General features: G+C 40.3%; 1 protein-coding gene across 1 annotated transcript in view; it reads right to left on the bottom strand.

Annotated features, from left to right (window-relative positions):
- Nucleotides 1-14,735, bottom strand: part of PRKN (parkin RBR E3 ubiquitin protein ligase) — a 652,406-nt gene that overhangs the window by 12,844 nt on the left and 624,827 nt on the right. Inside the window, exon 10 of the mRNA XM_050893232.1 lies at nt 6,635-6,721. Coding sequence (XP_050749189.1) covers nt 6,635-6,721 — 87 coding nt within the window. The remainder of the gene's footprint in view (nt 1-6,634; nt 6,722-14,735) is intronic.

The raw sequence follows: 14,735 nt of genomic DNA, 5'->3' as shown, positions 1-14,735 counted from the left end.
TGCTGCGCAGAGGAGTGAAGGCATGGGATGATAGCAGAGGCCTTGAAAGCACAGGCACAGGATGATATGGGAGGCCCCGGCACTATAAACAACTCTCCAGTGGTCAGTTACCCAAAGGCAGCCTTGAGAGCTAGGTAAAAACAATCTTAGGGATAACAAAGAGAACAAAGACATAACCGACTTAGGTAAAACACACCATAAATAGTAATTTTGGATCCAACATCGACTTGCAGACCAGTGAAGGAGTGTGTTAACAAACATATAATAGTGACCCCAAGCAGACCGTACAGTGAGAAGGAAAAAAAACCATCAATATCAACATCATGCTCCTCCTGGTAAAGGACTCACTATGCCAGCCCATCGCAGACTGAAGCCATTGAGCCTAGGACCCAGAGAGGCAGTGGAAGGTTAAACATAACACCAGAGAAATGGGTGTTACCAGAAAGTTTGCGTATCTGTTATTTTAACTATATATAATTTGAACTATAGGTCCTAGTGTTATTGTAAATGGACTAAAAATAGTTATTTGATTACCTTTCTAAGTCTTTGATAAGACTAACAATAAATATTCTACTTTGCATATACAATGAACCTGGTCTGAAATTACACCTTTAGCAGGTAATGAGATTTTCAATGTAATAAAATGGCAGAAATTCACACAACCTATTCTGTAACCTGTGCGCAAAAAATTGGTGACAATTTTTAGCTGCACCAGCATCCAAAGATGTATGTTTAGTGATAGATTTTGCTGGATTGCATGGTTTGCAGGGCCACGGTTGCTAGAACTAGCTGGAATTAAGGCTTGGACTAAGACTAGATATGGCCTGAGAGGATTTTTAAGGAGCTTGGGTTGGAGCATAGGGCAGAAGAGATCACTGGGCAAGCTTTAAGACTTCAGCCACCATGGACGTTTTATCTAGGCTTAGGTTTACAGCTGTTGCTGACCTAGGGTTAATAGTGGAGTTTGTTCAAATGAGATTAACTAGATTTATGTCTGGGTCCTACAAAGACTGCCAGACTGGGTTTGTAGGATGACGAATTAGACACCAGATGATCTTTCGGGTTCAAGCCTTTGAATGCAGGTTATTGGAGGGATTTGTGTACAGTTGTACTATAGAATATATCCAGAAATCTATCATGATGTTTAATTTATTCTCTTCACTAAATTCACAGCAACCTCTGAAAAAGCAAACTTGCTAAAAAGCTGTTACCTTTTTATAATCACACACTCATTGCTCATTGGCTTGGCAGGACAAGATAATGAGCAGCTAAAGCCATCTTGGGCAAAGTTTGTCCATAGAACCATCTCTAAAACATACCTTTTTATAACCCATCCCATCCAGTTTGTGTCTTTTTTTTTCAAATATTTATGTCTCTGTGCCCCATATTCTATTCACTTATTTACACATGCACCACTTTTACATCAGTGTCATTGCTATTGCTATTACAATTTACCTTGCAGGTGTCTTATCAACATGCCCAGCACCAAAACAGTCCTGGAAGCTACATGTTCAAATCTAGTATGTGGTCACATTTTATTGCCCAGTTACTAGTGAGCAAGAAGGTGCATTACTTATCCTCGTAAAAAGCAAACTGTCTAGAAAGGTTTTGTGCTAGGAAAGCTAGGCTAATTTTAAGCTGGGGACTTACAGAGGAAGCTGGTTTATGGCTAGATTCCCCATCAGCATAGACTGTCTATGGGTGAGGTTAAAAGGGGTCAGGAAGCTTGGTTTTGTGGTGTACATAGCAGGGACTATGCGGTTATTTCTAAACCTAAATCTGGCTGGAGTCACCTTTACTGTGTCATTGATTCCATCATGCACACTGTGCCTTTTAATCCATCAAATATGATTACTTCTCTCATCCCAAACTTCAAACAGCTCCAAGAGGCTGCAATGGTTTTAAAAGAAAGCTTCTCAACTGAAGTTGCCACAGATACATTTTATTTTCCCTGAAATTATGTAACTTACACACTAAGATGGGAAATAATCAGCCCTGCACCAGTAAATGCTTAAGATGAGCTTTCAATGGCCTATCAGGGCTAAAAATGGACATTTCAGCAGAAAGAGAACATTTTACCCATCCCAATGGACGATGCAATATCTGTGCATAGATCTGAAAGATCATGATATGCCAGTATTTAAAGCTAGGCTACTCTCTGCATGCCTGCTGCTGAGTTTGCCTTTTCTATCCCAAGCAGCAAGTAATGCCCTCTAGCTTCCTACCATTATAAGGTTCAAACCCCTTTATTTTGAATAGCCTTAAGCACCACATGCGGCACCCTCTTTGTCCTTCTTGTGCTCTGCAGCTGCGGTTGCCCTCTTCCTTCCTCCTACCAACTGACTCCATTCCCCCTTCCCTGCTGCCCTCCCTCCCTTCACTGTCCCACCAGCTCCACTCCCCGCTCTTGACCTCAGGCTTCCTCCTTCCTCCTTCTGACATCTGGCCAAGCACAGGTCCCTTTCGCCACCATCATTTCTGCTTCCTGGACTCTCATAGTTGTCCCATGTCATCTCACAGGCTTATTCCCTTTCTTCTCTCTTCCTTCTCCTCTTTCTGGAGCTTCCACTATATCTCTGACAGGTCACAGGCACTCCCATTAGCTCTTGGCTTTCATGGACGCTTGAATGCCTCTGTATCAAGTTCTACCTCTTTCTGAGGGATCTCCTTCTCCAAGGCTTCCCAAATTGTCAGGCTCTGAGGGCACCACCAGACCTTGCTGTCCCAGCCCAGTGCCCTGGGAATGCCCCCCGCCCCCCGTTCATGGCCCAGGACCCCATGTCAGTCCCTGCCCCAGTGACACTGCAGCAGGGCCTGTCTGCAGCTCCCCACAGCCCTACCCTGCCCAGCCATGGGCCCGCCTGTGGGCCCACCTTCCACAATTTTGGCCCATCCTTGTCCTCAGGGAGGTGCCAGGCCCTGCCCCGACAGACCCATGGAGAGTCCCCAGGGAGCAGACGGCCCTTGCAGTACCTTGGCACACAGGCCATTAAGAAAGCTGCTTTGAGTGGCACCGCAGCTCTTCCTGCTCTCTGTGTTGCCATCAACTTCTGGCTACCCAATTCCTCGACAATAACACTCCTTTTTGGCTTTTCTTCCAACTCTTTCACACTCCTCATGCTCCACCATATTCATCTCTATCATGCTGACTTAGGCCTAAACCTGCCTGCAGTGTTTCCTCTTATACTGGGAACGTCAGAGATGTGCAGGCATTTGCAGAAATGTGAAGATAACAGAAGGTCCTTTCACTACTGCAGCCACTAGAGGCTAAAGTAAAACCTGCATTTTTCTTATAGAAAGTATTTTCCTGAGACCATGTATCCTGCACCAGGTCTGGAGAGGAACAGTTTGGTGGCAGCGTGTCTGGTCGACCCTGAAGTCTGAGTGGCAGGAGTTGTGCCAATAAGATCTGTTTCTAAAATAAATGATATGGAAAGGATCCGGACAGGAGTCAAACTGCAGGAGCTGAAGACAACCCTGGAAGTGTGTTATTCTTACCTTGAAACAGACAATGGTCAAAGATAAAACAATCCTTCTCACCACCTCAACAAGCAGTACAATAATAGCAAGTTAACTCTGACACACAGGGTTGTGCACCTAGCAGGGGAGGGCCAAACAGAACAAAAGGGCTGAAAGCACAGGTGGATAAATGTTTAAATTAATCTCAGTGAGAGAGAGATGAAAACAGTCCCATGCGCACTTCTTTCCATATATGCCCCACGAATGTTTTGTATGCATTGTACGGGAATGTTGTATGCAGGATAGCTTTGTAGTGATGCTATTCGGATGAAACCAACATCTCACCAGCACCTGGGCTTGTTGTTTTAGCTACCTCTCAGTTTGCTCGCCTGGTTACAGAAAGTGAGGGAAAACATTCCTTCAGTGGCACATCACCACCTTGTGGAGAAGTTTAATCAGTGCAGCTCTTTTAGTTTCTTAGAGGAAAGGAAGGCTGACCCAAGCCAAACTTAACTTCAGCTTAAGTTGGAGTCTAAATGAATTTTGGGTAGTGTATGGTCTTGTCTACACTGGGAAACTGATTTGCATAGCTGCAAGAGTTATTCTGGTACTATCATTTAGCTATTCTGGAATAGCTCTTTGAGAGTACAGGAAATTTTTCAGGAACAGCAAAAATGCTCACGTTACGCTGGAACAGCAGAAGTAGTCAACTTTCCTAAGTTAACAAGTCTAATTGGGTGCAATTCATGTGCTGAGATACTGGACCAGATGGACGAAGTGCTCCCATTATCACCAGGAGAAGCTAAGGCAATATGCAAATATTTAAAGTAAACCACTTCTTCCTACGGTATTCTGATTTTTCCTGGCACACCTTTATCTCTGGCCTAGAGCATGGAAATTATACAAACTGACTTCCACAGAACCAACATTGTTGAACTCATTTGTAAGGTGCCATGATGACTTTCAGCATGCTAGGTAAAACTCTAGGCATAAATAGCTTGATGGATATAAGGCGCTCTGTTCATGTTGAGATGTATTCAAGTTCTAGCTCTCCTTAACTCAGGTAAGACATTGAGCCTTCGTCTCTTACTTTTCTAAGCTATTGGATACTTCAAGTATCTCTCAATGTCTCTGTTGAAGTTGGTTTGTTTTTACATAAATGTGAATGCGAGCTGGAAGACTGTTCTAAGGCTATTGCAAACAAAAGGAGATTGTTCTTTATAGAGGGTAGTTAAGCTGCAAATCTCCTTGTATATATATGGCTTCAAAAAAGGGGGTTGCACAAATTCATGGAATAAAAATTTACTGATAGCTGCTAAACACAAAATACCTGTCCTGGTTTCGGCTGGGATAGAGTTAATTTTCTCCTTAGTAGCTGGCACAGTGCTGGGTTTTGGATTTAGTGTGAGAATACTGTTGATAACACACTGAGGTTTTAGTTGTTGCTAAGTAGCACTTATTCTAAGTTAAGGACTTTTCAGTTTCCCATGCTCTGCCAGCAAGCAGGTGTACAAGAAGCTGGGAGGGAGCATAGCTGGGGCAGCTGACCCAAACTAGCCAAAGGGGTATCCCATACCATAGAACATCATGCCCAGTATAAAAACTGGGGGGAGTTGGCCAGGAGGGGTGGATCGCTGCTCGGGCATCAGTCAGCGGGTGGTGAGCAATTGCATTGTGCATCACTTGTCTTTTCTTGGGTTTTATTTCTATCTTTTTTATTATATTACTTTTCATTACAATTATTATTATTATATTATTATTATTATTAGTTAGTATTATATTTTATTTTACTTTAGTCATTAAACTGTTCTTATCTCAACCCATGAATTTTACCTTTTTTTCCTGGTCCTCCTCCCCATCCCACTGGGAGAGGGAGGGGTGAGCGGCTGTGTGGTCCTTAGTCACTGGGTGGGGTCAAACCACGACAATACCACATCTGAATCACAAATCACTAGAGGCTGGGAAAGTAGATGGATTTTGGGTCTCATACAGTACACATGTTCCAGGACACCAGAGGTAGATACCCTGACTGACTGCTAGGATACAGGCTGTTTAATTCTGTGTCAACAAGTGCTAATTCTTTTTATAAATTAGAAGAGCTTCACTAAGAAAGGTTAAAGAGAAGAATCTCTACACAGGTCATAGCCTAGTGCAGTGTCCCCAAAGTATGGCAAATGAACTGTCTCATGGTAGCACATGGCAAAGGTTCCCAGTAGGCTTCCCACTCCCTCCCAGTCTCTATGTTCAAAGAGTGAGAGGCCTCAAAAGCCAGCCTCAGACAGAGCCTGCCTGCAGGCACTGACAGGAGCTGGGCATGCCTTGCTGAGAGCTGGCCGGCCACAAGACCCCATCAGCACCTGCCCACAAGCCTGCATCTGCCATGTTGGACTGTCTGTGTGGGCTCAGGGTTCGAGTTTCCTCTTAGCATCAAACATACCAGACATCTGAATATCAGTTTTCTGCTTCCTAGGAGCACACCCTGGGCATCAAGCTGTGAGATATTTAGGGGGTATCTATCTCTCCTGTTCTTTGCACTTTCTCTCCTTTTTTTTTTTTTAAACTGGAAAGACTTGTGATTTAATTGCCATGGAGAGCAGGGAAACCTGAATCTCAAACAAAGAGAAATGCCAGGAGAGAAAAACTATTTCCTGTCCAGGTCTATAGCTACAATAGCTACAAAATTATAGAGCAGCTTAGAATAATTATCATCTAACAGCTTCCAGTCTAGGCAATCCATTTTTTATTTCTCTAAGCTAAAACATAAATTATCAACAGCATTTTCTGCAGAGGCTGTATAAAAAACCTGTTATTCAGTCCAAACCCACATGATTTCCTGACTGGTGCACTGCAAATAAGCTGAAAGGCAGCAAGACTACAGAAAGCCTTTCAAAAGTGTTCACATTGAATAGAGACAACCCCAAAAGCCCACTGGGAAGGCCTTTTCTTTATCGACTGATGGCAGAGCCCTGTGTGTTCCTGACAGAACTCAGCTACTCTATCAATCAAAGCGACCGAAATCCACCGCAAAGCCAATTCGGCAACTCCGACGGCTGGAGTAATTCAGCATGAACATAATTGGTTTTACTTAGGATTATAATTAGGACCCATTTGACAAATGTCACTTTAGCTGGGCCAGGGATAATGACCAGGCTGTAATGAGTTGTGGGATCCCTACCTTCTGGGCCGTGGCTCCCTGCATGCTGAGGAGAGAGCTGCATTCCCCCTCATGGTATTCTTCTTTACATTCACGGCAGAACACAAACTGGAAAACAAACCGAAGCACACAAGTCATAAAAACACATTAGGGATATAGACAGCAGGTTACAGTCATGAAGAGTCATACAGCAGATGATCTCTTGCCCTTCTCATCCCATTAAATTCCCATAATCCTCCTAATTGTGCATCTTATTATACACTCTGATCATTAACACAACAATTTTGCTGTTATTATTATACATTTCATCGGTGAAGTAACATAAATGCCATTATTAAAAATGAGATTTTGCTACATGGTCCATTTAGGGACATGAAGTCATACCAGATACTTCTGGCTGTGTTTCTCCTACAGTGAAATCTGTTTATACAAGAAGGGTGCTGGCTGAAACAAGCAGTTCTGCTTTATACTGTTTGCTAATGGAAATAGTCTATTCATGATTCTGAATCAAATGCATTCTCTATGGAAAACTATTGCTGACTTTACTAGGGGATGATCACTTTATATAGGTCATATGAAACACCATTTTCTAGAAAATTATATCCTTGCCATCGACTTTTATAGAATGGTTTAAAAAAATCCATAGAAAGAACACAACGATAGGTTACTTAATGCGGGTTTTAGGGGACTACCTCTAGACCCTTATTGCATTTCTAGCAATTGTTCTGGTTTCATCTTCCTTAAATTACATTGTTCTTTACATAAGGCTTCATTGAAAAGTAATGTCTTTTGCAGAAGAGTAAAACAGTTGTCCCTACCTCAGTCTGAGCTCCCTCTGCCACCTAAACTGGTTCATATGTATCAAGTTTGATGCCTTTTTTTAAAACGCTAAAATGAAGATATCTGTCTTGACATGTGTCAAAATCTTTGACCCATCAATGCTGCATTAAATTCTGTGTCCTTGCAGGTAGGGGGGAAAGTCAATAATGTAAAATGGATCTCTTTTATGCTGTTTTAAAGCTATGCTGTCTTGATGCAACTCCAGACTCTGAAAGATCTCTCAGTGGTAAGCCATTCTGACTGGCATTATAAGCAAGACTGATAAAACAGCCTTGATTCTTAGATACAGAGCTGCATTCACATGTAATGAATAAAGGATATCAGGAGGACATGACACTAGAACATTTGTCTGCCACAAATTCCAGCTTTTGCAATTTCATTTTGAACTCTTTCAAGCTGTATTGTCACTTTTCTAAGGAGCACTGAAAATCATATTTCATTGTCATGCTAAAGAAACTGCACTTCTGTGAAAAGAAGCATTGTGCAAGTCCAAAAGGATTGATCCTGTTATTCAGAAAGTGAGGGAAATTTGGAGTGGAGGAGTGGAGTGAGTGTTCTAACTTCCGGAGATATCAAACCTAATCACTTGTTTGCTTTCTTGTCACTTCTCTCCACTACTTTGTCAATGATTTAAAATGTTTTATTTTACTTCAACTAACACTGATTTGTTAATTCACTTGTGCTTGTTAGCAAACAGCTTAACAATGGAGGCACTTTTACAAGGTATGTTGTATGAGAGGCTCTATTATTATTGTAATAGAGCATCATTTAAATACAACAACAATTTGCACTGCATTAGTGGTCAAAAGTTTCAGCCGTGTTGAACCTGCTCAAACACGTATAGAGAGGTACTCTCTGTCTGGATACCTAATATCTCAAAGACTTGTTATCCCTTAACAATTAAGGTTATGGCCAGGTTTAACGGTATTTCCTACTGTGTGTCCTAGTCTCTTTTTCCTTTGTGACTTTATTTCCTTATGAACACATCTGGCTGAAAACATTTGTCTGAAAGGGTTTTGTATACACTTTGCTTTATCACTGCCTTATCACACAACACCTCAGCTTGCTTTCCTCACTCCAGTCTCTCTCACTTTTCCCATGCAAGTGCAATTTTAAACTTTTCATAAACATTGAAAAGGGAGAAATACTGCAGAAAGAAAAAAAAACCCGGGGCATATATTTTGCAAAGACATTCTGGCTGCCTCGCGATGTTGTTTATGTGGCGTTGCTATTTATTATAATAATAAAATTCATAAACTCATGCCGTATTATTTAAAGATGTGAAATGCATTTTCTCATTATAGAAGCCACTTTTTATACTTACCTTTAAAATAAAAAATCCTCAGGACCAATGTTACCAATGGTTTCCCCATAGGCTTGCTGTACTGGAAACATGCACGAGTGTAACCAGGCCTTTCACTAACAATTGTATATCCTGCAACTAAGTCCATGAGTCAGCCTGCCACATCCTTGTAATGAAACAAAGCCTGATTTTTTTTGGTGAGACAGGATACTCTTTTCACATCTTATTAGATAATGGATGAGATGTAAAATCAGTTCTGTGGCAAAAGAACACCCCGGAGGCTGATCGGTTTGTCAGAATAAATAGGCATCTCCCAACAGAAATGCATTAAGCACTCCCTTTTTATGGCAAAGCATGCATCATAAAGAAAAGGCATGTCACTTACAACAAAGAGCAGTTTGTGATAGTTTTATTCATTTTTTACATTCAGACATGAAAAATATAATAAAGTTTCAGTAATAAAATGCAGCAACTGCAAAAATGCTGTCAGTTAACTTGTATTTTGTGGCTTCATTAATATTAATACAGTTATTTTGCCCTTGGAAAGAAAAGGATTTAAGTTGTTCAATCAGGATTTAACACTTTTGCATAAATTTAGTATTAGTGTTTAAAATTACTACAAGTAGTATAATTACTAATAATAGTCACACTTTCTTTCCCTTCATTTGCCAAAAAAAGACTGGCAGATTACTGTGATAATATAAACAGCATATAAACTTTCTATGTCTTTCTGTATTTAGCACTCATGTTGTTACCCTTCAAAGATTCTTTGGTTGGAAAACAACTAACACAAAGAATAAATCCCAAAGGTCCCAAACCTACCCTCTAGGTTTATGCATTAAAAAGAGGATTAGCAGGGAAATCCCCAAAGCACTTAAGGGATTTAGGCACTGGAAATTAATATAACCTGTGTGTGTGCTTTTGAATACAGGCTTTTGAATATCTGTAAAAATGTATGAGATAGGGCCTAAGCAGAAATCCTGAATCCAAGTGACCTCAGAACAGGTGGTATTAAAAACCTCAATGGGGATCCAGATCCTGTTTTTAAAATCCTCCTACCTTTATGATCATTCAAACAAAAGGTAAAATCAGACCAAACTCTGGTCAGCTCTCTGGAATTCAAACCCCACAGATGACATCTGCAGGGCCAAGAGCGACGCTGAATAAAAACTAGGATGGTGAAACCAAGCTGTCGTCTCAGTGATTCCTGACTGGCCCATTTATAGTGTTTTAAGTGTTCTAAGTTTGGAAGTGGGAGCAGAATGTAGCTCTTTTTTTGGATGAAAGGAAAATGAGTTTGTCATTTACATGCTATGCTGGTTGGTTTTTTGGTAACAAGATTTTGCCATTTCCTTTTTCACAACATTTTAAAGATCTGCTTTCCCTTGGATTAAGCACTACAGCTCTCATTCTCTCTCTTGCCTACTGCAAATGCCTTTTCTTTGGTCTCTGATAATATCTTCCTATTATGCTTATAAAGTATTACTGTTAAAATTATCTTTCTTCCAACTTCAATACAATACTCCGATTCTTGAATCCCTACACAAAGCTTCAAGTTTGAGCTCCCTACTGTTATTTTAAAGTTACTCCTCAACTCAGATATTCCTTTTCTTTTTCACCCTTACCTCTTCCCATGTGTCTACACAGCAGAATGAAGGCAAGGTTGCAGTGAGGTAGCCATAGCCAAAGTTTAATCTGCAGCACCGTAGGTGCACTGCTAGGGACTTCTGCGTGAGCTAACAACTCAAACACATATCCAGATTTCTTACCAGGCTTCTGCAATCCATGTTGAAATCTGGACTGCCACGTCTTCACTCCTACAGTTATCACTATTAGCTAGACTGAAGACAGACTATGTACGATACATGGTTTGGCCAAAGTCTATCTTCCAAAACAGACGTTCACATCCAGATTAAAGACATCAGGTGAGGAAAGATGCACTCGTACCTCTGGTACAGTGTTTTAATGGCCCTTCAAAATCACTGTTACAAACTGTATCTGATGTCTACTTTGACCCTTTCTGGTTTCAGCTTCCAGCCACTGCTTTCTGCTTCACATTTCTCTGCTGAAATAAAGAGTCTTTCAGTATCCCATATTTTCTTCCTGTAAAGGTACTTACATACTGTCATCAAGATACCTCTGAATCTTCTTTAACCTAAACAGAGAAACTCTTAAGTTTCTCACTGGTTAAGCCATTCCTCCTTCCTGTCTCCCCCAGCCCCAAATCATATTCATGGCACTTTTCTGGGGACTGTCTTGTCTTTGTCATTAATTGAATATGACTAATCTTTGCATCATTGCTGTGCTGTATCAGCAGAGTCTTTATATTTACTTCTGGATCACTGTTGAGTGTTGAATCGTGACAGGTTTGCTGTCAGTCCCTGTTGAATGCTGCTAGCAATACCCTGCTACACATAGATTCTTCACAGAAAACACTACCTTCTGTGATCTGCCAGTTCTTAATCCACATGACTGCAACCCAGTGAGGCATCCATACTGCATCATCTGATAGTGATGAGACAATGCTGCTGCACAGACCCTAACCATGTCAGTTGGAACCCAGCCCCCTAAAGCCTTTTATTGATATATTATGGCGGTGATTTCCTTATCAGAATAATCTGTAGTTTGCAGTCTTGCAAAAAATGAAATTGATTTTGTGCAATTACTTTTTCTTATCATACTTATAATCTCATCATAGAATGAAACCAGTTTCTTCTGATGTGACCTGTTGTCATTGACAATATATTGACTAGCAATCTTATCAAAATTGTTTTGTCTTCTCTGTTCTTCTACCTTTTTTTCTTTGATCTTCCCTCATTCAGTGCTGGCTGTCTGGACCCTTCACTACAGATGGGAATCATGAAAATTAAAGCTACTGAATGAAGGCAGGATCAACATCTCCATCAGTACTGGAGCTTTGTGCTAGTAGTGCAAAACTAGTATGCAAGAGATGCAAAGGTTCCTCAAAACCATGACTATTTGAACAAAGTAAACCAACACAGATCTTCTCACCTTTCATTTAAAATGCAGGGCTTACAAGTTTTCTTGCCTTCTCAGGCAAACAAGTACTTCAAGAAATCAACCTTCAACGCCTCTACTCATTCCCTCCTCTAAAATCAAGTCCAAAACCAAATCAAAAGAGTACTACATTAGAATCATAATTCATGCTAAGGGTGAAATAAACCACAGCTGACAGGTGTTAATTCTATTATTTAACGAGCTGCCAGAAAATGCACATTAAGTGCTATTGTAATGTGAGAAAGCTATAGTGTATTCTAAAGAGAATACAAGGGAAACCGAGTACAATCTAAGATATACGTGGAACTAGACAGACTTATTTTTATGTCTTCAAAAACAGTTTGGTTATATATTACACATCAAAGCAAAATAATGTAGCCTTCTAAGATACTTGCACGGCTTTGATCACCAGAGCATCGGAGCATCTTGGAATTGCAAGTGAACCTCTCTCACTGTACTCCTGTGAAGCAGCAAAGTACTACTATTTCTGTTTTAGTGACTGGAGCCTAATTCATATAAAACCTTGGCCACAGATCCCTAAAATTTGAGGATCTTAATTAAGTTGATGTGGAAACGCAAATGCCATTGAGGATCCACACCAAAGAGACTTGTCCAAGATCACATAGCAGCACTGTAAGGGAGAAGATTTCCAGTTTTTAAACATTGAATCCCCACTAATCATCTCAGATCATTCCTCAAAAGAACCACATGCTGGTTTCATAGGGTCAAAACTTAGCCTAATAAAGGTAATCAGTAAAGTATTTCCATGCTTTTTATTTGGTGAATGAAAATATGATGGGGGAGTGCAAATAAGTAGTCACCAATCACACAAAAGCTCCTATAAGTTCTAACCAGCAAATGTTTATATTGTGTACAGCAAATTTATAGCTGTTTGGTTTTTTATCAGACTAGCAGGATTTTTCAACTAGGTTTTTTTTTTACCTGGAGAGTGTTTTATTAAATAGTAACACAAATAAAACACTGGAAAGGCAAAAAATTCCTTCTCTTCACCTGACAACATGATCACTTGGTCAAAAAAAACCCTTGAAAATGTAAAATATTATAAGGCACCAAGTTTCAGTCCTATATGAGCTTTTGTAGTCAAATGATAGGCTGCTGATTGGAGCAAGGATTTATACTGAAAATATGAGCATGCCTTAAGGGAAATCAAAGCTATCAGAAAGTGACATATAGAATGGCACTGCCCATAATACCCAAATTCATCTCTCCATAGTGTTTCTGTTTAGAAAAATATAGCTTCCAATTGCACTTTCCAAAGTACAAATTATAATGTTATAGTGAGCGATACATACCTAGAGATTTTTTTTTTTTTTTTTTTTTTTTTTTTTTTTTTTAAGAAAAGGCCCGAGACCCCAAATTTCACTGGAAAAGGTTTTACCATATAGTATATCTTTTGAGTCAGAGAGCAGTTGGATTCTTGGCTAGAGTTCAAATCTCCATAAACACAGACTAAGCATTTTTTACTTTGAAACTATGTACTTTGTTACTTATTTCCATCCAAAGTCAATTAAAAACACCCCCCACCCTCCCCCGAATGTCACAGTCCTTGTCGTGCTACTGCTGTGAACCACACATCTTGGGCATTGGATTGACTTTGCCTCTGGCACTTGTTATATCCAGCACCAAGTGTGAGACCATCATCCACATGCCCTGTCTTTTGGTATTTCTTGTGCTTACAGCAAGAAACTTTAAAAGCAGAATATATACCATCTGCAGTAGCTATGTTTACTTAGGATTTGTGGCTTTGCCAATCATCAGTTATAGAAAAACCTGCAAATACTACAATGAAGATAAATGCCACAGTAGAAAAGTATCCATTTTTAATGACACCGGTTTTATCAGATATAAGGCAATTGCAAAGCACAGTAGTACTTGCAGAGCAATTTTGGTCTTTTTCCTTATAATAAAGTACACACATTTACTATGCATATTTCATCTAAAATCAAACTTCTGTGAGAAGCATGACAATCTGTCAAAATATGGTGTCAAAAATATAGCTGCAGTCTCTGTGCAGCTTTTGAAATCTAAGGGCAATTTGCCATCAATACTATAAGAGGCAATTTTCTATAAACATTAAAAGCTTTAAGTGTAGGACTGCATCAAAACGTCTTAGAGATTTCAATGTTTTTCTTTTGAATCTGAAAGTGAAAGTCTCCCTCCTGACTTCTGCAAAACAACCCATGGGCTCATTCCCTAAGATCTAGATGACGGCATGTACGTCCCAAGGCTCTTCAGTGAGTGCTGATGAGTTTGTGTCTGCAGAGAAACAGACTCTCCTGGGGCTTGCCTTACATCAGGCAGCATTAACCTAAAAGATGGATTGGTAAAATGGACAGCATAAGCTCAGAGAACCTGTCCCAGACCTCCCCAAATCTCATTTGCTGATTTATGTGGATGGGCAATCTTACTTCTTTCCAGCCCCCTTCTGAACTGCCTTGTGGTCCAAGTGCTGCAAGGGATAGAACAGAAGAAAGAAGCTGAGAGGAATCCAGGTGCTTCTCTCAGATGAAATGACTTCAGGCCCCTGTGGGAGAAAGGATAATGCTCTTTCCAGATTCCTCTACCCCATACCTACACACAAGGGTATTGCACAATCTTGTTCTTAGCATGTTGGCTGGGATGTGAGACTTACTGGCCCATTCCAGAAAATAAGAATGAAAAGTCTATAAAGCAGAGTTAGTAACAAGATTATGTGTTATACTGAAAGTATGAAAACCTGTTATTTGTTGCGCTATTATGTGTGCATAATAGAGTCAGGTCTTGTTATCACTGAAGAATCCCACCTGATAGCTGACTACCCAAGCAAATATGAGTGCAAACACTGCAAAATTTTCAAAGTAGACCATGGTTTTGGTTGTCTGAACAGGCATAGCTGGCCCTGGCGGAGTTGCACAGCTTTAACTGGGAGCAGAACAATACTGTGCCCTGAAGCACTGGGAA

Source organism: Gymnogyps californianus, chromosome 3, assembly GCF_018139145.2.
Source record: "Gymnogyps californianus isolate 813 chromosome 3, ASM1813914v2, whole genome shotgun sequence".
NCBI classification, from domain to species: domain Eukaryota; kingdom Metazoa; phylum Chordata; class Aves; order Accipitriformes; family Cathartidae; genus Gymnogyps; species Gymnogyps californianus.
The sequence above is the reverse complement of the archived record's forward strand: the minus strand, read 5'-3'. Positions and strand labels throughout refer to the sequence as shown.